This window comes from Musa acuminata, chromosome BXJ2-8 (assembly GCF_036884655.1).
Source record: "Musa acuminata AAA Group cultivar baxijiao chromosome BXJ2-8, Cavendish_Baxijiao_AAA, whole genome shotgun sequence".
Taxonomy (NCBI): Eukaryota; Viridiplantae; Streptophyta; class Magnoliopsida; order Zingiberales; family Musaceae; genus Musa; species Musa acuminata.
The window spans coordinates 44,818,029-44,843,356 of NC_088345.1; the positions used below are offsets into that span (position 1 = coordinate 44,818,029).

The 25,328-nt window shown below is 43.4% G+C and overlaps 2 protein-coding genes and 1 non-coding gene across 10 annotated transcripts; 1 reads left to right on the forward strand and 2 right to left on the reverse strand.

The window, feature by feature from the left end:
- Nucleotides 1-6: 6 nt before the first annotated feature.
- On the reverse strand, nt 7-167 carry LOC135621332 (U1 spliceosomal RNA). The gene has a single exon (XR_010490500.1). It is a non-coding gene; the product is annotated as a U1 spliceosomal RNA (small nuclear RNA).
- Nucleotides 168-1,104: 937 nt separating this feature from the next.
- Nucleotides 1,105-5,582, reverse strand: LOC103995462 (uncharacterized). The gene is made up of 2 exons (XM_009416059.3): nt 5,223-5,582; nt 1,105-1,797 (listed from the first exon to the last, which is right to left on the reverse strand). Exons 1-2 carry the CDS (start codon nt 5,536-5,538, stop codon nt 1,262-1,264), a joined length of 852 nt encoding a protein of 283 aa, XP_009414334.3. The 5' UTR covers nt 5,539-5,582; the 3' UTR covers nt 1,105-1,261.
- A 7,978-nt stretch (nt 5,583-13,560) lies between these two features.
- On the forward strand, nt 13,561-17,529 carry LOC135584612 (pentatricopeptide repeat-containing protein At5g59600-like). Of its 8 annotated transcripts, none has more exons than XM_065121802.1 (5): nt 13,561-14,035; nt 14,143-16,667; nt 16,739-16,761; nt 16,853-17,143; nt 17,262-17,529. In XM_065121802.1, the coding sequence occupies exon 2, from the start codon at nt 15,009-15,011 to the stop codon at nt 16,383-16,385; it is 1,377 nt and encodes a 458-aa protein (XP_064977874.1). In that variant the 5' UTR covers nt 13,561-14,035; nt 14,143-15,008; the 3' UTR covers nt 16,386-16,667; nt 16,739-16,761; nt 16,853-17,143; nt 17,262-17,529. The 8 variants fall into 8 exon arrangements, with proteins under 8 accessions (XP_064977874.1, XP_064977877.1, XP_064977878.1 ...); XM_065121805.1 differs by having other exon boundaries at nt 14,143-16,406; nt 16,530-16,761; XM_065121806.1 differs by having other exon boundaries at nt 14,143-16,406; nt 16,568-16,761.
- The last annotated feature ends 7,799 nt before the right edge of the window (nt 17,530-25,328 follow it).

Here is a 25,328-nt window from a genome sequence, read left to right on the forward strand (position 1 = left end):
AATTGGGTGGGGGCCGCGCGTACGCGTACCCCCTCTGCCACAAATTATGACGTCCACTCTCCCACTTGGGGAGATGGTAAGCCAGTGCACCTCCCACGTGCAATGGAGGCCACTGGCCTAGGCCATGAACCTGGTTGATCGCCCATCGACCCCGTCCAGGTAAGTATGATTCAAAGGTAGCGAGGACCGCCTTTTAAGCACCTCCCCCTGCATTACCTGTCCCAAACCCACCGATGTGGGACTAAACTGTTGCATATCCACAACAGCTCCAAACGTAAGAATTATTAATAACGGTGTTTGCTTAACCCAAATGAACTCGTAGAACACATCTAAAACGTGAGTCGAATGGTGGGTGACATGACAGAAAGGATATTTGTATCGACTGTATAAGCTGATACTTGTTTTCATTGGCTTGTGACCTTCTTCTCCTTCCGCGGAAGTGCGAAGAACGTGCACCTCAAGCTTGTTTTCTTCCTGTTTGGTTTCCCAGTAATTGCTGCTCGGTGCAAATCAGCATTGTTTCAGTATTTGATTATGCGTTTAACCTCCTCTTCTTCCTTTTGTTCTCCTTGTATCTCTTATGCTGGAAGGAGAACTCAAGAGGAAAATAGACTGACAGATGTTTGTGCATGCCTTCTGATATATGCAAAAATGGATTCATTGCTTGTTGGCAGGTCGGCAGAACATGCTAGATGATAGAGTAAGATTGTGATCATACCATGTGTGCCAAAGGATGATTGCTACGAGGGATGTGGTTGCTACTGCTCCCTGTCCCAGCCAGTCCCTGAGTGACCGTGTTGGCTCACCTAAAAACGGTGCCATGCTCACTGCCCTCCTTGCAATCCCAAATGCCACCTGAACCCAACATCTCTCCGGTCCCCGGAGAATTTGAGAGTCCTTCCCTGAGCTGAAGGACTTTGTGAAGTTATTATGCTTGGCATATATAATAAAGGAACATCAACGTAGAGCTGCTGCATTGTTTATAGATGTTCTTATATTTAGTCTACAGCAGCAATGCTGATCTTAGGACTTGGAGGACTCTCTTAAAACACTAATTATAACAGAGAGAACACAGAAAGAAGACACTTCCAATAACAGCAAGCATTATCCAATCCAATGTAAATTGTGTTTATTATCATCACCTTAGAAGTTGTGTGAATTCTGGTAAAAAAATTAAGCAACAAAATCAAGATTAAAAGGGATGAGAATGAAAACGGCTTCCCATCTGAACCATACAACATTACTTGCAGATAGCACAAACTCAGTTGGGCCTTGGAGTAGCCCATTCAACACGAAGGATAAGGTTGTCGTAGCCATAGCCATTAAGCTTGTTGATAGCTCTCTCTGCATCTTCCCTGTTGAAGAAGTTGACGAAACCAAAGCCACGACTGACTCCAGTCTTCTGATCCATAGCGACATAGATACGAGCAATGGGGCCAAAAGCATCAACAAGCTCCAACAGGTCAGGCTCTCGGGTGTCCTCTGATAGGTTGGTGATGCGGACAGAGTTCTCGTCGTTGCGGTGCTTCATCTCAGTCCCACTCCTCACTGCACCTGCTCTCATACTAGGGGGCACGTAGGTACTCTTTCCGGTGCCGGATTGTGAAGCTGCAGTTTCGGCACCTGGGGGGTTGTCGATTAAGCTCTCTGTTGGTGGAGTGAGATCCTTGTAAGGACACTTCGCTGTCCAGTGATCACCCTTCTTACCACAAGTCCGGCAGACCATGAGGACAGCGCCTGCTTTGCTCACAGCAGCCAATGGATCCTCAGCCACCTTTGGCTCCTCTGCTTTGCTGCCTATTAAACATTTGGGATTGATGGATATTATGCGGTAGCAAGATATAACTAGAAGGAAAACAGGAATGAGAAATTAGATTCAAAAGAAACTTTGATTGTTTGCCTATCAAATAATATGTGTCCATATATATAATACAAAATCAAGTTAACACTTCTTTTACTAAGGCACAATAAATAAATTTTACTACATTTATTTAATAAGAACTTTATTTTCCTGAAGTTATCAATTCAGTATCATTTGTTTATGATGATCTCGCAGAGGATGCAGCTCATGAACTTAAATAAGCATAACACCAAAGATAAGATATATGCTGCTTTGAGAGTCTACAGCATCAACCTCAAATAACAGAAAACTACTGGGATGCAAACATCACCAAGTGACCTATTTTATTCGGGAAAAGGAAAAAGTAAAGAACATTAGTATGATATATGAATGACATTCCCTTTCGATAACAGAGATGGAGATCATATGATCCTGAGACACCCTCACACCTTAACATGCATTACCTTGTCGCCTCCAGTAACAAGCCCTAGTTGAATTATGAAGAACAAATATACTTTCGATCATCATACATCCCAAAAAACACTCTTTTACCTGCCTGAGACAACCAATTTGTGCAATCCACTACAAGTGTACACCTCGATTGTGCATGTACTTGCCAAAGATATGCAGCAAAGTTGTGTTATATTTAATATCAATGAGCTCTCTCATGGTACTGAAAGATTAGGTAAAGACCTTTGCTGAAATATGAATAACTTAAAGAGTATCGTGTGTACTTCTCATAATCATAAGAATAACAAACTTTCTTGACACAAGTTATCCCATGTTGTGCTCAATCATTAGAATTTCAACGGCGCTTCAATAAAATCAACAAGACTGCTAATAAAATGCATTCACCATGCCAAAAGTAGCCAACTCTTCAAGCATAATCTATCCCATCTTTATCTTTAATCAGTAAAGGGCAAAGTCCCATAATCAAAGTCAACAGGACTAGTAACGACAACACCAACTTTTCAAAGATAATTTCCTGTCTTGACATTAATACAACAACAATAACAACAAAACCATAAGTCCCAACAACTTGAAACTAGCTACAAGGATCTTTTGCTACCATTGACAAATGTAAAAAGTCATATATTTAGTTAAGTTCAGAGTATTTATATCTTTATTTATAGTTTCTATTAAGGTCCTTTTAAGTCTTCCTCTGCCTTTTCTCATATCATTAACATTAATTATTTTATTTTTTTTCTAACTACCGTATCCGGAAGTCTCCTCAGGACATGCCCATACCATCTTAAATGATTTTCTCTCATTTTATTCCCTACCGAAAAGATACCTTGTTCATGAATAAAAATATTCATATCAACATTTTCTTCTCGACAACACAAACTTTTTGTATATGTTTTCTCTTAACTGTCCAACACTCAAATATACAAAGCATTGTTGGTCTCACAACTATCTTATATTTTCTTTTTTAATCTCAAAGGTATTCGATAATCACACAAGACTCTTGATGCCACTCGTTATTTTTAACTATCATATTTTTTTTCAATAATATCTTCATCAATCTCTTCATCTTGTTGAATAATTAATCCAGGATACCTAAAGCTTTTCCTTAAATGAATTTCTTGTCCATCCAATTTAAATATATTCTCTTGTCCATTTCTAGAATCACTAAAATTATATTTTATATATTCAGTTTTAATCTTACTTAATATGAAACATTTAGTATTCAAGGTTTGTCTCTATAGCTCAAGTTTTTAATTAATTTCACTTAGGATCTCATCAGCTAAGATAATATCATAAACAAATAACATATACCAGGGAGGAGTGATCTATCATGTAAGCGATTAATAAGTTCATCTATTATTTATGTGAAAAGATAGGGAATTAATGTGGATCCTTGATGTAATCATATGCTAATAGGAAACTAATTAGATACATTCTCTCTAGTTCTAATACTAGTAGCTACATTATTATATATATCTTTAATAACATCAATATCGTCTTGACATTAATAAAAGGTGATTTAAACATGTATTCTAGAATACATCAAAGTTAACAAGATTAGTAATGTCTTCTCATAATCATAATGTTCACCGACTTTCTCAAGATAATTTATCCAGTAATTGTGCTCAGTAATCATCTTCCATGACATTAATATAAAGTAATTTAAACATGTACTCTATAATACATGAAGGCAAAAACATAAAACTTTCTAGTCATTCAATCGAGTTTTGTAGTGAGACCATCACTCCAAAATTGAATCTAGTTTAGTTAGATTTCTTTAGCGTCGTGCCGAGTTACACTTTTAGATATTCTTGTCCAAGCACACTATATCTAGAGGTTCTTAGGCTTTAGAGGGACTCTCAATTTGATAAGATTTATTATAATTTAATTTTTTTTCCTTTTTAGTTATCTTAGAAGTTATGTAAACTTCATTATAGATAAGTGTTTTATGCATAAAGTGTTAATTTTTAAGTCAATAAAAATATTTGAGTTATCTTTGAGGCTGTGTGGTTTTGGTTATTTCTCTTATCCATCTCGATTATAACCTCTGTCTTCCCAATCAAATTTATTTATGCTGTCTCTCTCTCTTATAGCTGGATGGTAGTTGTAGCCTATCTACTTTATGATAATTGTATTGCTTCGAAGCCTTCTGCCTCCTTCATCCCATTATTCTAGACAATAATTGTTCTTTCTGCCATGCTTGCATCAATTTAGTTTGGCATCAAAGTCATGCATGCATCATCATAGTCCGTAGCCACCATGTTCTACCATGATGGCCAATCCTACACTATCAACTAACATCAATCAAGCAACTAAAGTGATTCTTCATCCAATCTGGGAGTGTACATGAATCATTGCGTTTCAGTGTCCATCAGGATTGGTTTGTTGACCTCGTTGAAAAGCACTCAAATCATAGTCTCCAATTTATGAGACTTAGTGAGATAGAACTCGCAACAACAAATCGATCTTGAGATGGGATTTGCACAATGGCAGCTATGGCACTCATCTTCACGCACACAAAAAAAATACCTCTCAATGACCCAAATGTGTTTTCTCTTCCAACTCACTATTCCTACTAACTTTTTTCTAGGTAGATAACTTATTTCTCCTCATTTACCTTCCATATTGATATCATGTCAAATGTTCCCCCACTCAGAGCCGAAAAGATATGGATTTCCACCATGGATCCAGGAAATAGCAAACTCCCTTTGCAGCACAGATATATTCCAACGAAAAAACATATATGGCAGATTGACTCACCACTGATCTTCTTCTCTTCTTCGGTAAGAAAAATTAGGGCAAACAAAACCGATCTGACTCGAAGTGATCGGTTCAAATTAATTAAATCAAAACCCTAAAACGAGGAGTCCCAGAGCGATTATAGAGAAGAGAAGAAGGAAGTAAAGGATCGAACCAGCGACTCGGGGGCGCTCGAGGAGGATCTCCTCGGTGGAGACCATGGTGAAGCGAGCGCCGGCGTCCTCGTATTCGGCGTCGCCAAACTTGGGCCAGGACCGGCGCTCGATGGCGCGCTTGCTTAGTCGGGCGCCGGTGAGCTTGCGGACGCGGGTGGTGGTGGTGACGCGCACCTTGTTGCCCTCGTCGTCGAACCGGTACTCGATCACATTCTTCGCTCCGTTCTCGTCGGGCCCTACGACCACCAGCGGCTGAGGGAGGAAGTCCAGATCCCCCGCGTCGTCCTCCAGCTCCCCCCACCGTATCTTCCCCATGCCGACCGTCACCCTCGACTCCCTGCCCACTCTCGCAACAAAGTGCGTGCACATACATCACGTATATATGGATTGCCCATATTGTCACGAACGGTCGTCGCGCACCCGCAACAACTCTGTTCAACGAACCGTTCGTCGCTCGCACCTGCATGTACAGCTGCTTGGCAGCATGTTTTCTCTTAGTTTTGGGTCATTTTGCTTGTAAATATGTAAGTTCGAACAAGCTGCAGCGTTGCAAAGCGACCGCTCACCGAACCGAGCAAAACAGCCCCAAAACAGCCCAAATCAGCCTCGTTTTCGCATGCCGCGGGAGGTGAGGGAAGAACTGCCTCCGCTCACAAAACGTCAGCCAGCTCAGACCCTAAGAACCCCCCGGGTGGCACATGGCTGGATGGGGCTTCGGTTATATACCGGGCGTTGAATACTCTTTCGCAAGTTCGCACGTGACCTTTACGGGAACTTGGTTTTGCGCCCGGGACCAGGTGAGCGGCTGTTTGTGGGCTTGCAACTGTTTGTTCATCCTTGAAAGCCTTGTTTTTCTCCCTCTCCCTCTTTTCTCTTGTGCACACAAGGTGTTCGACGAATTGCTTGTAAAGCTTCCCTTTCCGCGAGACTTCGGGACTTGTCCGTTGCTCGTTCTTTCGAACTAACTTCTTTCTCTTTTACAGGTCCTTAGGGACCTGCGAGAGGTTACAAAGTGGGCTGATCCTTGCGGAGCAAGATCGCAAGGGCGAAGCGCGACTTAGGCAACGCAAGCTAAGTTCACGTCCTTGCCCCAAGGGTGAAGCGCGACTTAGGCAACGCAAGCTAAGTTCGCGTCTTTGGCCGCAAGGGTGCCTCACGCTTTAGGCAATTCCAGCTAAGGTCGTGACAATATGGCGTCCCGAATCGGGATCAAGACCCAGTGTTAGAAATGTTGACTTGGTTGACCATAACTACGTCGAAGTGATGGGCCGACCCTTATATTTGGGCTTAACGTCGAACCCAGAGAGGCCCTTTAATTTCCTACACATTGTCCGTAAGTTGGGCCTTGAAGCCCACATAACTCAATATGCAATCTGGTCTCATCGGATGCAGTGATTTGAAGGCACTCCACGATAAACTCGAGTAATTGTTATTTTGGATTGAAAGATTTATGAATCCCAAAGACATCAATTTCTTCAGTGAGTAGTAATCTCAAGTTTTCTCTTTGAATATTCAAAACCTGGAGAAAATTAATTTGAACCACCATGGCTTCAATGTTAACAAAAATCACGAGTGTGAGGTTCGGAGAGGATCAATGGATGCAGTTTTACCTCTACACATGTATAAGTAATCGAGATCGGCTCAGGACCTCAATCATTTAAGCTTGGTGGCTGGGCTGTTGAACCCTCTCACGTTTCATCTTCAACCTGACAATGCAATGTCAACCTTAGGTTCTGTTCTTTCCACTAAACCATGTCGATATTTTCAGTCAGCAGAAGAAAAGACCCTTCAGAAAACAGTCATTCCATATTGTTTATGATGCACTACAAAGTGAGATCGTGGGAAGAGCAGTAGGATTGTCTTCAACGCAAAGAATTTGAGTTCAATGGAGGTCGTTCTTCACCACTTGCATAAAAACTTTGGTTGCATAGTTACAAGATCCATTAAACTAATCAGATTTATCAGCTTGGAGACTTGTCGAGGATCGTAATGAAAGATTCTTGTAGCACAATCTATATGTTGTGGGCCTCCTCGTCTTCTGATTGTTTCTGCACCCGCCCCACAATCCTCACAGCGACAATGACACGGCCGAGTTACGTACGATGCAGTCAACAAAATACACCCAAAAAATAATGCACTCGAAAGTGATTGCTACCATTTTGATGGGTAGCTCAATGGGAGTGCAGAGTTAATTTTCGTCAAGTGATGATGTAGAGAAATAAACTGCGGGAGATGTTAAACATACCATGCAAACATATCAATTGACCCCTACAAAGGCAATGGAGTGGATCATTTTTCTTCTTCATTTGATTGCATGGTACTTCAAAAGCTCCAAGATAGTGCAGACAACATAATTTGTCTCCAAGATTTGTCTTTCTAAATCATAAGGAGGAGGAGATCTGGTTCAGAAAGAAATCTCTGAGATGAAAGGATTAAATGGGGGGGGTTACATAAAAATGACTTCCTGTTTTAGAGGTTTAGCATCTCAACTTGTTCTTAACCTAATATTTTCTTGATTTCTCTCAGGAAATGTGCGAGTGGTCTGAATGGAGAGAACTGTTCTATGGATAAGAAGTAGTGAAATTTAGCCTCGGAGAGTTCAAAGGAGATAGTTTGCTTGAGCACATTATGAGGAACAAGTGGAGAAGAGCCTCAAGAAAAACAAATACTGGATTGTTGATCAATTACTGATCATGATGTAAGATGAACAGTCCCTGAATCCATTATTCAAAATCTTCCCACATGATTTTTTATACCACATGATAAAAACTTGCTTTCCACCACAAAAATCTTACTGCATCAGCACTTTATACCACATGATGAAACCTCTCATGTCAGACAAATTATTGCAGAAATGGTCACTCATTCATCAAGAGTGCATCCAAAATCCAGTAGGGGAAGAATGGAAACACAAGTATCTGGTGTCATCCACCGAGGCATTCAATGCTTTGAGCTGTTCTTGATTCCAGTCCAACTGGATCACAAGAAAAATAAAAATTCCAACCGACAATTATGTACCTTAAATCCTAGTTTTGTAGCCGATCTCTGCCTGTGGGTTCCTTGCAGGACAACCATCGTTACTGGCTGGCTACTCTGCAAAAGAGAAGATTATACGGTTGCCTAACATTCAGTAACGAGTCCCTCGATGAGATCATTATGGATCATGAAGAGTCTCCGCACACAGGAATATCGTTGAGATAAATGAATTCATGCTTCATAAACACGTATGGTAGATCGTTAAACAGTCGAGTTTACAGTCCCATGGTAATTCAATTTTCAAGTTTAATCAGCTCTATTATTTCTGCATTCATATCTTGCACTTGCTCTTAATAATTAGCAGTAGTAACTTTCGTCCCAAAATGCGTTCAGCGAGAAGTGCCAAACCAATAACAAGGCCATTGTGAACTTTCTTTGAAGAAAATGTCTTAAAAGGAAGAGAGAGAGAGAGAGAGAGAGAGAGAGAGAGAGAGAGAGTCAGGACAAAGGTAACCATCCGTCCCCTTCTGAGGATGAGCTTGCAAGTAGAACGGAGGGCCTCACCATCCTTTGTTAATTCGTCTTCTCAAATGGAATTTGGAGATCGCTCACTTATATTTCATCTGTCTTACCGAAGCAGCAAACTAAACAGCTTCAGTATCAGCCCTATCACTATCACCAAAGCAATGGTTTCTTAGTGAAATGATGTTTGTTTGGTGAGGCATTTGTCACCTGGTGATACAGTCAAGAAGTAATTGTTTCGCACTGGTTATCACATGCTGACAGAGATATACAGCAATAGAAAATGATGACACTAAGAAGCAGATAACATATTCTCCAACGACGACCTTTCATGATAAACTTAGTTGACCGGTCATTGACCTAATCTGGAAGAAGCAAATGCAGACCCCAACCAACCTCATGCGGTACAAGGAAGCTTTGATCCAAGTAATGGTCCAGAAGCACAAACTGATGCTTGCTAATCAAGGTCATTTGATAGGCATTTCTTTTCCGTAATCCAAAAGAGCAGTAAAGTAGAGACTGGACTATTGATGTAGTAGGTTTCTGAGAAGATTACGAAGAATAGTTGTTGTTTTATGAGACTCTTAATTGTTGTTGATTTTTGTACGATTGAATGGGGAGAATTCAACCTTGAATTACAATTAAAATTGAGTAAAACACTCGTCGAGTCGCTGGTGATGGTGGTGGTGGTGGTGGAGAACAAACTCCACAGATGAAATCAGAAGCGTCTTGACAAAGAAAAGGGCTTAGAACTTACCTTGAGGAGACTTTGTAGGCTTGCATCGCTCCCATAGATTCTCATGCACCTTTCTTACCTACAACCATATTCCACCTTTTGCAAGCTCTTCCATGGAAGCACCCGTGCATAGCCGCTGAGTCGTCGGTGTCTACCTGAGCTCTTCATCCAGGAAGAAGAGCGATGGAGCAGGCAAGATATTGGATGCGGATGACGAGCGGGCCTCGCCTCAGCACTCAGATCCCCGGACTCATCGTTGGATCCGCCTGCAACGAGTCATGGGAGGAGAAGGCCTTCGCTGAAGACACCGCAGGCCACTTAGGAGGCTGCGTATGGCCGCCGAGATCTTATTCGTGTAGCTTCTGCAGACGAGAATTCCGATCGGCCCAAGCTCTCGGCGGGCACATGAACGTGCACCGAAGGGATCGAGCCAAGCTCAGGGAATCTGCGAGCCTCAGCGAGGAAGCCGCAGAAGAACAACGTCAACCGCAGGTTAGCCCCTTAGCACTCGGTGCTGCTGCTAACCCTAACCCTAGTTCTGGTGTTCTAGCATCACCCGTGTCTCCTAGGGTTCCTGCTCCAGTCACCACCAGAAGGATTTGGATCGAGGACACCCTGTTCTCTCCTTCCCTTTCTTCATCTACCATTCGGGAGGACGTAAAGGAGTACTCGCTTCTTTCCACGACTACGCCTCTGGATCTACTACTTGTGCCGGAACTAAAGCTTAGGGCAGAGGATTTGGGGTCCAAGGAGTTTGGTCTCCGGAGATGGAGAGACATACAAGTCTGTGATGAGGAGGCCAACCGTAAGAAGAGAAGGAGATGTGATCATCCAACGCCTGCTTTCTTCTTGAGAGCATCTTCAGCAGAGCAGCAACAAGATCGATTTGAGGTTCTTAATCCTATCACAGTCGAAGACTTGGATCTTGAACTTAGGCTTGGAGATGCCCCTCTCAAAATTAAGTAGGAATTCAGATCCTTTTGTTGTGTTCTTAAATATCTCAAATCTGAATCATTCTTCTTGTGGAAAATTGCCTGTTCCATCATCAAACCGATGGTTTGATGATTGCTTGCAATGGTCTTAACGATTGTCTGCAAGAAGACACCACCAAAGGGCTCGAAATGATCCTTGAAGACCTGATGATAACATCATTTATAATACATAATCCTTTTTTTTTTTTTCTTGAGAAAGGCCTGCAATATAAGAATTACAAGAAAATGTCATTGGTTGTTGTTTTGAGAAAGATCTACATTAGCATAATAAGAATTTTATATCCTACTCTTAATGCAGATTGACTAAATTGTGTACATGCACATATTCGCTATATGTATATACTTGCACACACATATATTGCATCAGAGAAGAAAGAAGAACATAGCTTGTGAGTTGTCTACTTGTTTTGAGTGTCTTGTCACCCTAAGCACAGAGGACAATAAAACGAATCCTTATCTCTGCAGGCAATTAAGTGCAGGACAATAAAACGGCTCCTATTTGTTCTTCTTGAGTATTTCTTTCTTCAGACTAGTAAAAGATCACTGACTGACACAATCCAGCATTGGAAATAAATCTGAGTCTGTGTTAGAATATACAAAGTTGAAATGCATCAGTACACAGATTCCCTTTGCCGAAGCATTCCAGCGCTCGAATCAGATGTCTCTTCCTCATCAACCCATCTGTTTGCTTCTGTTCTTTTCTTCTTTCCTTTCCAAAGCTCCAAATCCAATAGCGCCATGGAATCGCATCATAATTGTGTTAGTCATTGCACGCTGATGAAATCACTATCTCCAGATAGTGATATCTCCACTGCTGCAACATAAATGGACTCCAGAAGAGACTGGGGTAGAGATGGAGCCTTGGGGAAAAGAGTTATATCTACTGATGAATCCGAGTAAAAGAGTCATTAAGGAGATCGGTTTTGTCCTGTTCTTCGTTGGGACATGAAAGGCTAGCTAGTTGAGTAGGGAAGTACAGAGAGAGCGAGAGAGAGAGAGAGAGAGTGTGTGTGTCTGTGAGCACATGGTGGGAAGTTGTTTGTTTGTGAGGACGAGGGCTTATACAACTCGGTGAAGGAATGAGGACTAATTGGGGTGTGTGAAGAGAGTACTGTTGTATTAATCAAGGGAGATTAGGCAATGCTGTGACACCTTATAGCCTTTGTTTAGGGGATAGAATACTGCAACTGTGGCATATTATACATTGCGTGCCAATGTTTTATTAAAGGCCTGAAGAGAATATGGAATCAAGTGTACTGATGAAGCAATTATTAAGACAGACACGTTTTACCAACAGACACTTGTGGCATTAAATCTCACACTTCAGAGTATGTGGTAGATTCTCTGCCCCTCCTTCCCACTTAGAACATGTTGTAAACTGTGTCTTCTATGACTCACTGGAAGACCACATGGAAGTGCATGCAACGTTCAGGAAATCAAGAAGAGCCCACGCCGAGGCTGTGGCAAAGACGAAGGCAGAGGAGGCGGCTGCTTGGTGGTGATCTCGGCCGACGGCCCCTTGTCGGCGACCCAGATGGTGACACCACCTTGGTGGCGGGTCCGATGGCCTTGGCAATGGACTCCGCGTCCTAGAATGCCGCTTCGACTCCTCCTGCGGACATCAAATTACGGCCTTCTCAACGTGCCAAGAACGAACTGGCGGGCTTAGCTTATAGTAATCTTAACGTGCAACCCTTACAAGTTGAGACGATACGGGCGAGCTCGTGGACGATGAATCCTTGACGAAGGAGCGCAACGAGCGTCTTTCTCGGGCGGCTGGGTAGAGGTCAGATATTTCAAGAAAATCTCTTTATTTCGTTGAGGGAAATTCTTCTTTCCTAATCTGTATAAATATGAGACTGACAGCTTAATACATTTAAGCTAATAGTTTTTTCAATAAAGCTTATCTTCTATTCTCTTGTCTTCTATTCTTTCTATCGTGGTATCAGAGCTTTCGTCATAAAGGCCACTTCTAAACATCTCAAAGTAGATCTGTCTTCCCGTCGGACTCCATCGAATCTTGGCTCCTTCTCCTATTGCCTCGTGGACCACTCATCGTTGCGTCGGCCTCCTTCGAAACTAAACAAGGGCCACCAGGCGCGAAATGCCACTGTCGTTGTCCTTGTCATAGTAACCCTCTCTACCGCAACAATTGCAGTAGCAATGATCTACTCTTCTCCCAAGTTACTATCCTCTGTTTCTTCTTCTTTTGCTACAGCATTGCTATATTTTTCTCTATTGCTATAGTTTTCTCCTCTATTGTAGTCGTCGTCGTCGTCGTCGCTGCAATAGCAACAGCAGCAACAGCGATCTGTTATTGCCCTACTCACGAAGCCACTGGCTCGTAAACTATTTACTTTGCATCGTTCCAAGATTGGTAGCCTTGACAAGAGCATTGATCGATTTGGTATCCTTGACAGGAGCACCATCCTGGGGGCATGATAACAAATAAGATTTTCCCAACTACACGAGGAAATCTCTCTATTATGTTAAGTGAAATTCTCTCTCATAATCTGTATAAATAGAAGAGGTACATGTTAATGTATTCAAGCTAAACTTTTTAAAGACTTTGCATCCGGAATCTTGCAGAAGTCAGAAGAAACAATTAGTTTTGTTTGTGGCTCCATCTAATTCTTTCGCTTCCTCCTCCGACGAGCCATCGCCCATCGGCTTCCCAAAGCTGAAGAGGTTCTGCCTGGTTTGAGTTCAGGTTTCCCGTAGAGGCGGAAGGAGGGGGAGGTGAGCGCAGGAGCCATGAGCGGAGGCGGAGACCGTAGTCCGTCCTACGTGGGATGGTGAGCGTGGCGATAGAGTGCCAATTGGTGACGTGGCATGAGGATGGATTTGGTGTATAAAGTAACCAATAGAAGGACGCCATGTAATCATTATCGCCCTGTTGGACTTGAGTAGAATTCGCGGGTCGGATTCCAACTACAAGGATTTGTCGGAACCCGACCCGAATTATCTAACCTATAAATTACGCTGCATAACCCGTATCGATCTGGTTCGATCCGGCTCCATTAGGTTCAATTTGATCCGACGAGATCTGGCGCGCACGCCTTTCCGACGCCGCCCTCGCCTTCGATTTAAATTCTTCGCTTAGTGGGTTGCCCTCCCTCAGCGACAGACCATCTTCCCCCTTCCCACCGCTCGCAGAGATCCCAAGAATAACCCCCAACACTGATTAGCGAATCCTCTTCGCGGACGGCCTGCATTCCCCAAATCGTCGCCTCTCATCGGTTCTCTCAGGGATTCTTCCATCGCTGGTGGGGCGATCGGTCGCTGGAAATGGCGAACAACCTCGGCGCCGGCCGTTCATGGGGTGGAAGACATCATCAGCAAGATCGGCGACGATTTTATCCACTAGAGCCCTGGAGAGCGTGCTCAACTAGATCCAGGCGGTAATCCGTTCTTTCTCTTCGATTCTGGGACTTCGAAGCTCTTGTGGGCTTATTACAGTTCCCAGGGGAAGATCCGAGATGTGGGAAACAAGGATGGTGCAGGACGACATCATCAGCCACAGCACCATCGAGAGGTTGTCCATCCAGAGGAACGCGGCCCTATCACTGAGATGCTCTTTCCGATGGTGAGCTCACTGTCCCGTTTCTCTATTCCACTTGATTGCGCACACTCACTTTACCTCTGTAACACACAAAATTCCACAGCTTCAATGGATCTATTTTTTACTAGCAGGTCGACAGCAAAAGGGCATCTGATACCCGATGCGGCAGCATCACAATATCATAGGCAACGAGAAGGATTAAGAGGAAAAAGTAATATCAAACAAATTCGCCTACAACATCGTCTAAACCTTCAGGGAGGTGGTTGCGTCTTCTAACAAACCAGCTATTGCACATTGTTCATCATTGAGCACTGTAACTCAAAGCTAGGCACCAGGGATGCGGGCTCCATCGCCGCCACGGGCAGAGCCGGGTGATGCCATCCCTCCGGCGGAGACGCCGGCGACGACGTCTGCGAACCGCCGCCGTCACCTTTATCCTCCCCCGCGGAGTTTGATTCTTCGGCGTCCCACAACGGGGAAGGAGACAGAAGGAGCGGGGACAACAAGGGGATGGGATCGGAAGCAGCGGCGTCATCGGCTCCCATCACGAAGGCGGTGTTGCGCTTCGTGGCGTCGAGCTGCAGCGTCGCCGGTGCTTGCTTCTGGAGCCGGCTGGATGGCTTCTTGCGCTCGTTGCCGGCCTTGGTATCAATTAGTCGCGGGATCTTGACCTCCATGGTTGATCACGAGAGCGGAAGGATGCGAGGGAGAAGATGATGGGTCGGAAGGTCTCGGGTGGCGAGAGGAAGAGGTTATATTTGTCGTCACCCCCCCCACATGCCAAGGCTTCGGTTGCGGGATGAGATCGGCGAACGTGAGGTGGATAGAGGAGTCTTTGGTTCGATGGACGCTGCTGTCCTCACATAATATAGCAAGTCCTGCCCAGATCCAAACGGGAGGCCGCCTTGGTCTCGGTCAGAGTAACTGTCACTCCTCTTCTGCGTCCATCCATCCCTCCATGGCATGAGTCCACGGTGCAGCAGTTATATCCCAGGAGATGTCCAAGACAGATGCCAGCCGATGGATCGCCCTCATCAACCATTCCTCCCGTCAGGGCCTCCACCGCCGCACCCTCCACCTCTTCCACCAGATGCGCGGGCAAGGCTTCGCCCCACACCGCTGCATCCTCCCCAGCGTCATTCGAGCCTGCGCCCGCCTTGCCGATCCGGATGCCGGCCGAGCTTCGCACGCCGTCGCCCTCCGTTCCTCGCTGGACCGCGACGCCTTCGTCCGCAGTGCCCTGATCGACATGTACTGCAAGTGCCGGCGAGTTCCCGACGCCCGCCATGTGTTCGACGCAACGCTTGACAAGGATCTGGTCGTCTGGAATTCCGTGGTTTCGGGCTACGCCCACCAAGGCGCGGCAGAGGCCGCCATGGTTCTCTCCATCAAGATGAGGTCTCTGGGGGTAAAACCAGATCTCGTAACGTGGAACGCCCTCATTTTCGGGTTCGCTCACAAGGGCGACGATGATACAGCTATGGACTTGTTGAGGTCGATGCAGTCCGACGGGGTCGATCCCGACACGTTTTCCTGGACCTCGATCGTATCTGGGTTGGTGGTCAATTTCAACTACGGCAAGGCATTCGAGATCTTTAGGCACATGGTGAAGACTGCAGGAATCCGGCCGAGCTCAGTGACGATCAGTAGTCTTCTGCCGGCGTGCGCCAACCTGGTGGATTTGAGACGCGGGAAAGAGATTCACGGCTACGCCCTGGTCGCGGGAGTTGCACGGGACTTGTACGTCGGCAGTGCGCTAATCGACATGTACGCCAAATGCGGCCTCGTGGCTGAAGCGAGCAAGATCTTTCATGGCATGAAGGAAAGGAACACGGTGTCATGGAACTCGATGATATTTGGGTACGCGAATCAGGGGCACTGCCACGAGGCCATCCAGCTTTTCGATCAGATGGAGGGTGAGAGAGCGAAACCGGATCATCTGACGTTTATAGCGGTTCTCTCCGCTTGTAGCCATGGCGGAATGGTGGAGCTGGGCAAGAGCTTGTTCCGGTTGATGGAGGAGGCACACGGGATAGAGCCGAGGTTGGAGCATTACGCTTGCATGGTGGACATGCTAGGCAGAACTGGGGAGCTCGTGGGGGCCTGTCGCTTGATCGCAGAGATGCCCATGGAGCCGGACGCGTTTGTGTGGGGAGCATTGCTGGCGACGAGTCGGAAGCACGGCAACGTGGAGCTCGCTGAACTGGCAGCTTCGCATTTGTTCGAACTCGAGCCAGAGAGCGCAGGGAGCTGCGTGCTTCTGTCGAGCGCTCTGGCGGATGCTGGGAGGACAGTAGATGCTGCCAAGGTGAAGAAACTAATTAAGCGACGGAAGATGAGGACGTTGATGGGGTGCAGTTGGATGCAAATGTAATAGGGAAAAAACCGGGAACAGGTATTTCTAACTCTGCCTTTATTACATGTTTGCTTTTTCTTTTTCTTTTTTTTTTTTTTGCAAGAGAAGTATCGTACATTTGATGACGCAACGCAAACCGTCGATGATGTACGAACATGATAGCATTGCATGAGGGCAATTAAACTATCTGTGAAGCATAGTTGGATGAAGGCAAGTTTAAGGAGTTGAATCTCTCATTCGTCGCTCACAACTCTGTGTAACATATCTCCGAAGGCGTGTTGGCTTTCTCCTCGATTTGAGGTGAGGATTCTTCAACCCACAGCTCTGCATCCAGTTAAGCTGAAATAAGATTCTAACAAGACAAAACAAAGGGGTATACAATCCTACATTTCAGGTTAAGCTTTCTTTCTTTTCTATACCTGAAATCATCATAGAATTTCGTAAGTTAGGAACCTTAACTGACAAAAATTTTCTTGCAAGAGAAGGAACATCGGGAGCTCAATTAAACCTGGAGAACTATGCTTCTGGATGTTTCACGCTTCGATAATGATCAGATTTCAGATCGAGGCAACGATTCTCAACATTAGGAGCTAACAAAAGGCTAGCTATTGACCAAGGATGTTCTGGCACAAGAAGATTTCAAGTGAATTTTAAAACCAAGGAATACCTGGTTAACCTGCTAGTGTCAATGTCAAGAATGAGCATTTTGAGGAGAAATAAATTCTCAAATACTTGGTTTCTTGCTGTGTTTATGAGTGAAGAAGACCACAAAATCAGTTAAGCATTTATCATTTTAATGGTTCAACATGATAACTGAGTCAGACGAATTATGCAACGTTCATTGTTTGTACTATTGATTTAATTTGCATAATTTCTTCTGCTGGTTTTTCTCAGGGAATCTTGCTGAATGTACTCGGGCTGAAGAGAGAGTAACATTTGTTGGTGCTGTGAAACAAAGGCATGCGTGTAAGCTACCATCTGCTCTTGCAGCAGCTTGACAAACATGGTGAGTTAGTCTGACGTTGTGATGGCTGCTGCTCCATCACCATACAACTACAAGATGATGACAAAACCAGCCTCCGGATGTAGCACAAGGGGAACTAACTTGCTATATCTCAGACCAATTCCACTAGTATGACTAGTAAAAAATCTTCTAGTTCTAGCTGCTATACTCTAGAACAATCTACCTGCTGAAGCATTTGGCGTTTACATCCTTTCCTATGACCCTAGTCTACAATCAGAAGTCCTCCCAGTTAATTATGTCTTATCTAAGCCAGGCTCACAACATCACAGTCGTATCACATCTAAGGTTTGTCGTGATTAAACAACCCCCTTGCAATTCATTCTCCCTCCCTCGCTAAATCTTATTACCGTATTTATGTTTAACTTCCATTTTTGCCATTTGCCTCATCTTGCTCCTATTCTAATTCATTTAGCTACATGCATTCCATCTCTAATGTAGAAGTGCAATTCTGGAATCTTGCTCCTTTTTTTTTAGTGGCATTTCTATTTTGAGAGGAGACTGTTGACCATCTTCTCTCTTCTATACAATAGTCTAGCATAATTAATATTTAATCCCTCGCTTTTGGCAGTTATAAGCTCCATAAATTAATTTGCCCATCAACTCCTTGTTCTGGATGGTGAATTAAATGTACTACGCATGAAGCCAGTTCTTCCTGAATGTAAACCACCATCCTTCTGTTAACAGGGTTGTAAGAATAGTGTTATGGGGCCAACATGCACTTCAGAAAACCATAACAAATATAAGTTTTGTGCTCACCAAAGATAAACTACAATACTGCTGTAATAGAACAATGCACTTGAATAATGATGAAGAAAACATAGTAATAAACCTCCACTTATTACACAAACGAATGGTCGCATATTGTTGAATTACTGAATGTCGTATATTAACTAGATCTTAACCTCCAAACAATTAGTTAAAATGTTTAAGCTTAAGTTGATAATAGTACTATACTTATCAGACACTTATATGTGAATCTTAGTCTTACTCACTTCTAATATGAGACTAATTAAGATGTTATAATTTTTCTCACTCAAATGCTTATGTCATCGTCAAGGTTCAACATAACCTAGTGCGGCGTAACCTAGTGATGGCTTTATACCATGACAAATCCTCGAACTTCATTTACGGACAGTCTTTTCTTACTCGAACCCTCTCATCATGTCCAAATATTAGATTAGCTATTGTTGTTTACCAATAATCAAAATAAAGATGAAGATTACTGATTTAGAGCATGTGTTGACCCAGTGATTAACTTTAGTTCCTATCCATTTTAAATTACACAGGTGGTTTCAATGAAGATTAAGAGATTAATGAGCATATAAAGAAAAATATTTGGCCCCTATAGCAAATCACTAGACTACGTAATCGTTCCATTGTAATTTGCGATTAGCTCTAGTATTTTCAGTTTATGCACATCAAAATTTTGTATAACAGTTTGTATTTTAAAAGACAAGTACATGTTCAATAATAATTACCTCCAAGGCATTACCTATAATAAATATCCTCTAGCTTGATCCCTTGTGCCTCGAGAGCATCCTTTTGAGTCACGAACAAGAGAGATCAAACTTCGTTCGCTAAACCACGTCCATCGTTTTTGCTTGCATCGCTTCCATGAACCATTTCCTATCCTCCTCATCGAGGAACACAAAGAAGAACCACCTACACTAACCCCATTATAGCGATCATCGCAACACTCATAGATCGGAAGGTGGTTACTCGATTTCATTCACTGATTCGTACAACAAAAGCATTTCCTATAACGATTATTTCTGGACACAGCGACCAAAACCCTAGAATAATGGGGGCATGCCCTTGGAGCATATCGCAGCCATACAAGAATCGATCGATTTGAAGAACCAGGAACGAGAAACAAAGCGATCAGTAAACTACCTCAAGACTCGAGCGAGCATGAGAGAGGCTCCTGTTGGGCTGATAGTCCATATTCAGCCACATTCCACACCCCCTCTTAATCTAACCCTAATTAATATTAGGGAGATGTGGTGGCTACGTTTTAGAAGCAGAAAAATGTTATAAAAAGACAGCAACGAGGCAGATCTTGAGGACCACAAGTTTCCAAAGAGAAGAAGGAGAACAAGGTAGAAAAGGAAGAGAAAGAAATGGAAGAAGACAAGGACAACGTAGAGAGACTGTTCTCAATCATCTAGCAGTGTTCTCATCTCAGGTTAGATCAAATCTACAGTAGATTCTTGCTGTGATTACTTGGGGAGGTTTTAGATATTGTGGGTAGTGACGTGATCCTTGTATCCCAGTTATTCTCTTGTGGTTGTTGCTAGGGTTTTGGGCAAGAGATTAAGATTTGTATATTCATTATTCTCATAGTGGATTATCTCTAGTTGGCCCCGTGGTTTTTACCCTTCACATTGAAGGGGTTTTCCACGTATATCTTGGTGTTTTGTTTGATTGTGTTTCCATTTTATTCCGCTGCGTATTATGGTCTTCTAGTATTTGTTCATATACAAAGGTTATTCCTTTTTATATCTCCATCAACTAGTATCAGAGTTTTGGTGATTTAATTTTTGTATTTGAACATGGAGGCCAGTAATATTTTTCACATGATTAGTTTGAATGGAAACAATCGGATGATATGGAAACCAAGAATGAAAGATCTCTTGTATTGCAAAGATTTGTATGGACCTTTGCAGGGGGATAGTGCAAAACCTACAACTATGACAGATAATGAGTGGAAGAGGTTAGATCGAAAAACAATTGGGTTTATTAGACAGTGGCTTGATGATAGTGTCTTTCACCATGTTTCTACTGAAATTTCTGCATATTCTCTTTGGAAAAAATTGGAAAGTCTCTATGAAAGAAAAACAACTGGCAATAAAGTTTTTTTTTATCAAAAAACTTGTGAACCTAAAATATAGAGAGGGTGCTTCTATTGCTGAGCATTTGAATGAAATGTAGAGTATTACTAACTAGTTATCCTCTATGAAAATGTCTCTTGATGATGAGTTGCAGGCATTGTTACTTCTCAGTTCATTACCAGAAAGTTGGGAGACATTGGTGGTTTCCCTCAGTAATTCTGCGCCAGATGGTATTGTCACTATGAGTCAAGTAACAAGTAGTTTGTTGAATGAGGAGTTGAGAAGAAAGAGTTCGGCAACATCTCAGAATGATTCACAAGCACTTATCTCAGAGAACAGAAGAAGGTCAAAGTCTAGAAGCAGTTCACGTATGGGTAGGAGCAAGTCAAGATCAAGAAAAGATATTGTTTGCTATAACTGTGGTGAGAAAGGACATTACAAGAACCAATGTAAGCAACCTAAGAAGAACAAGAAAAAGGGAAAAGAAGTGGAGTCTACAGAGTCAAAGGATAATACTACAACTACAGTGCAGGGTGGTGATTATTTGATTTTGTCTCCTTCTGATGATATTTTTTCTTGTGTGTGTTAGGATTTTGAGTGGGTGATTGACACAGGTGCTTCTTATCATGCTACACCACGGAGGGAGTTTTTTGCTACATACAGGTCTGGAAACTTTGGTGTTGTCAAGATGAGCAACTATGACACAGCAGACATCATTGGCATGGGTGATATCCATTTAAAGACCAACCTTGGCTGCAAGTTGGTACTTAAGGATGTGAGGCATGTGGTTGACTTGAGGTTGAATTTAATTTCAGTTGGAAGACTAGATGATGAAGAGTATGAAAGCAGATTTCACAAAGGGCAATGGAAGCTCAGTAAGGGTTCTCTTGTTATAGCTAGTGGAAAGAAATGTCATACTTTGTACAGGTTGCAGGCTAAAGCTTATGGTGAGCAGTTAAATGCTACAGAGAAAGACTTCAGTATGGAGTTGTGGCATAGGTGATTGGGACACATGAGCGAGAAGGGGCTGCAAGCTCTTTCCAAGAGAGAGGTATTGCCAGATCTCAGAGGTATACATCTGAACCCTTGTATTGATTGTTTGATTGGTAAACAACATAGAGTTTCATTTGCTAGTGCTGCTTTGTCTAGAAAAATACATGTCTTAGACCATGTTTATACAGATGTATGTGGTCCTTTGAGGACAAAAACTCCTCGTGGATCTGTTGATGTTCTTGGTATAAGTGGTGCACTTTATTTTGTCACTTTTATAGATGATTTTTCCAGGAAAGTTTGGGCTTATGCTTTGAAGACCAAAGATCAGGTTATTAATGTCTTTAAAGAGTTTCATGCCAGGGTTGAAAGGGAGACAGAAAGGAAATTGAAATGCATAAGATCAGATAATGGTGGTGAGTATACGGGATTGTTTAATGAATATTGCAGGTCACATGGGATCCAATATGAGATGACAGTTCCTGGTACACCTCAACATAATGCAATTGCAGAGAGGATGAACCGCACCATCATGGAAAAGATCAGATGTATGCTTTCACAGGCCAAGCTACCCAAAAGGTTTTGGGATGAGGCTTTGAGGACTGCAGTTGATGTGAACAACTTATCACCATGTACAGCCCTAGATGGTGATGTTGCAGAGCATGTATGGTCAGGAAAATATGTTTCCTACAGGCATTTGAGAGTGTTTGGTTGTCGTGCATTTGTACATGTTCCAGATAATGAGAGGTCCAAGCTGGATGGTAAGTCTAAAGAATGTATTTTTCTTGGTTACTCACATGTGTTGGGAAATCATGGGGGCGACATCATATGCGCAGCGGAATAATAAGAAAACAAAAATCCCCGATTCCCAAAAAGATGTTCGTCATCGTGCGAAGATTGGTGCGTAAAAATCCGCAAAACACAAAACTGCGTATAGAGATTGTGTTACCTAGGGAGATCGTATATCCCTGTTTCCTTGCAGATCCTTAGGAGAGGGTGAAGGAGGTCAAGTGTCCTCCTCTCTAGCGGTGATTCACACAGCAGGGTTGCGACGACCCTCCTCAAAACTCCAGGCCTCTGAGGTGGAGAGGGAGAGGAGAATAGGAAAGGCAAGCAAAGACTCTAGCCTCTAAGGCTGTGAATCCCTCCTATTTATAGAGATCCTGTGTCAAACCCTAATGGGTCCTTCCCTAGTGGGTATTGGATCTGCATCCAATAAGACAAGGGCTCCGTCGGATATCTCATATCCGAACCTCTACTCATCGCAATGCCTACCGTATGTGTGTGACCCTCTAGGCCCAATATCGAGCTGGCCGTGAGTCATACCTGTCAGAACTCCTTCTAACTCAGTGAATTATTATCTCTGTAATAATTCACTCGACTCATCGACTACGGACGTACTAGGCCACTACGCCGTAGTCCCCAGACGATACAGGGGAATCCAATCCATTGGACATGTCTGTCCTCAGTTACCATGTACCTATAGTCCCTCATCCATCTAGTATCCCAGAGACCGTATATCGAGCATGGTGTTGTCAGACCCATACGGTTTTTACTCGAGTCTCGCTCTAATCGAATTCTCCCGGAGAACTCTTTCTCTCTCAACCCGAATGACCCTGGCCAGGGATTTGTCTGAGCAAGAACACATGGGATATTCCTCTCATGACGCCGAGAGTGGATGATCCTCTATCGACACTCAATAGCCCTCGTAAGGTCGACTACCACTCCCAATGACCAGCTATATTAGATCTGGGACAGCCAAACCTATAAGTCTGGTATCAAAGAGTGGAGCACTCATACAGGACATCCTTGGTGTCTCAAGTCTAAGGACCAGATACACCACTAGGACTACAGAATCGCTGTTTGACAATAAGGCATCATCAACCATCCAGCATTCCGTAAGCGGATCAATCAGTGAACTCATTCTCCAATGAGCACCTGTACTGTATCCCTAGTGTCCCTACACGAGCAGCTATGAGACTAGCTGCATCCATCATATGGACGGGTATACAGCACACCAGTCTATCCGGTTATCACGATGTCCCTCTCGAGTAACCTATGACCGGGATTATTTAGGATATGTGTTTAAAGGTGAATCGATCTCATTATCGTGATCTCATCACGATCCGATTCCCATTGCACAAATCCAAGGACATCACAATATATATATGCATTTATGCAATAGTTATAAAGTGATATACGCCAAAATATAATAAGCAAAAAGATTCTGTATCAAGTCACACGTGCCATCACTCACGTGATTGGCTTGCTGGGCACCTATGACTAGCAATCTCCCACTTGACCTAAAGCCAATCACCTATGTGTCTGATCCTCATCAGACCCCTGTGACGCTCAAAGACAAAATGAGACAACGGCTTTGTCAGTGGATCTGCAATGTTATCTTCAGATGGAACTCTTTCCACTGCTACATCTCCTCAAGTTACGATCTTTCTTATAAGTTGGAACCTCCTCAGAACACTTCTGATGAGACCCGGGTTTCCTTATTTGAGTAATCACCCCATAGTTGTCGCAATATAAGGAAGTCGACTTGTCGCTATTTGTATCGACTCCCAAATCTGTGATGAACTTCTTCACCCAGACTCCCTCCTTTACTACATCTGATGCAGCAATGTACTCCGCCTCTGTGGTCGAGTCAGCAGTGGTATCTTGCTTGGAACTCTTCTAGCACACTGCTCCTCCATTCAAGGTGTACACATACCCTGAATTCGACTTGCTATCATCGACATCAGACTGAAAACTTGAGTCAGTGTAGCCTTCAACCTTAAGGCTATTACCTCCATATACTAGTAAAAGATCCTTAGTCCTTCTCAAGTACTTAAGGATACACTTTACTGCTTTCCAGTGCTCCAAGCCTGGATCCGCCTGATACTTGCTCGTGACACTCAGAGCATACGCTATATCAGGCCTAGTACATAGCATGACATACATGATAGACCCTATTGCTGAGGCATAAGGTATCATATCCATGTTCGCCCTTTCTTCTGGAGTCTTTGGGGACATATTCGTAGAAAGCGATATCCCATGTCTCATCGGTATGAGACCTCTCTTGAAATTTTCCATGCCAAACCTTTTGACAATGGTTTCTATGTACCTGGACTGGGACAAGCCAAGCATCCTTTTGGATCTATCTCTATAGATTCTAATCCCCAAGATATAGTATGCTTCCCCTAAGTCCTTCATGGAGAAGTGTCTAGATAACCAAGCCTTTATTGTGGATAGCATTCCTACATCATTCCCAATGATCAGGATATCATCCACATATAACACCAAAAAGGTGATAGCGCTCCCACTTACCTTTCTGTATACACAAGGCTCATCTTCGTTTTTAACGAAGTCATAAGATCTGATTGCCTCATCAAATCTTATGTTCCAACTTCGGGAAGCTTACTTTAGTCCATAAATGGATCTAAGCAACCTACACACCTTATCTGGGCAGTTCTTGGACATGAATCCCTCAGGTTGCATCTTATACACCTCCTCCTTGAGGTTCCCGTTGAGGAATGCGGTTTTCACATCCATCTGCCAGATCTCATAATCATAGTGTGCTGCAATAGCCAATAGAATTCTGATGGATTTTAGCATTGCTACGGGTGAGAAAGTTTCGTCGTAGTCAACACCTTGCCTTTGACGATACCCCTTAGCCACTAACCTTGCTTTATAGGTCTCTACCTTTCCATCTACTCCGATCTTTTTCTTAAAGATCCACTTGCAACCGATGGGTACAATACCTTCGGGCGCATCAACTAGGTTCCAAACTTTATTGGAGTACATAGAATCCATCTCAGAATTCATGGCTTCTTTCCACTTCCCGAAGTCTATACTCATAATAGCCTCCTCGTAGGTCTGAGGATCAATATCCTCTACATCCTCTGCTCTAATATGTCCCACATATCTCTCAGGAGGATGGGATACTCTATCAGACCTGCGTAAAGTTGATACTTGTGTATTAGGTACCTGAACAGACTCGGGCTGTAGAGTGGTGCTTGAGCTTGGTTCTCCAACCTCGCTCAATTCTATCATTCTCCCACTGTCTCCGTCAAGAATGTGTTCCTTCTCAAGGAACACTGCTCTTTTAGCTACAAAGACCTTTTGATC

What these genes read in the sequence shown, in the direction of transcription:
- LOC135584612 (XM_065121799.1), top strand. Translation starts at nt 15,009, where the DNA reads ATGTCCAAGACAGATGCCAGCCGATGGATCGCCCTCATCAACCATTCC.
- LOC103995462 (XM_009416059.3), bottom strand. Translation starts at nt 5,538, where the DNA reads ATGGGGAAGATACGGTGGGGGGAGCTGGAGGACGACGCGGGGGATCTG. An exon ending in CGAGCGCCCCCGAGTCGCTG is followed by an intron (nt 1,798 to 5,222) that starts GTTCGATCCTTT and finishes AATGTTTAATAG; the next exon opens with GCAGCAAAGCAGAGGAGCCA.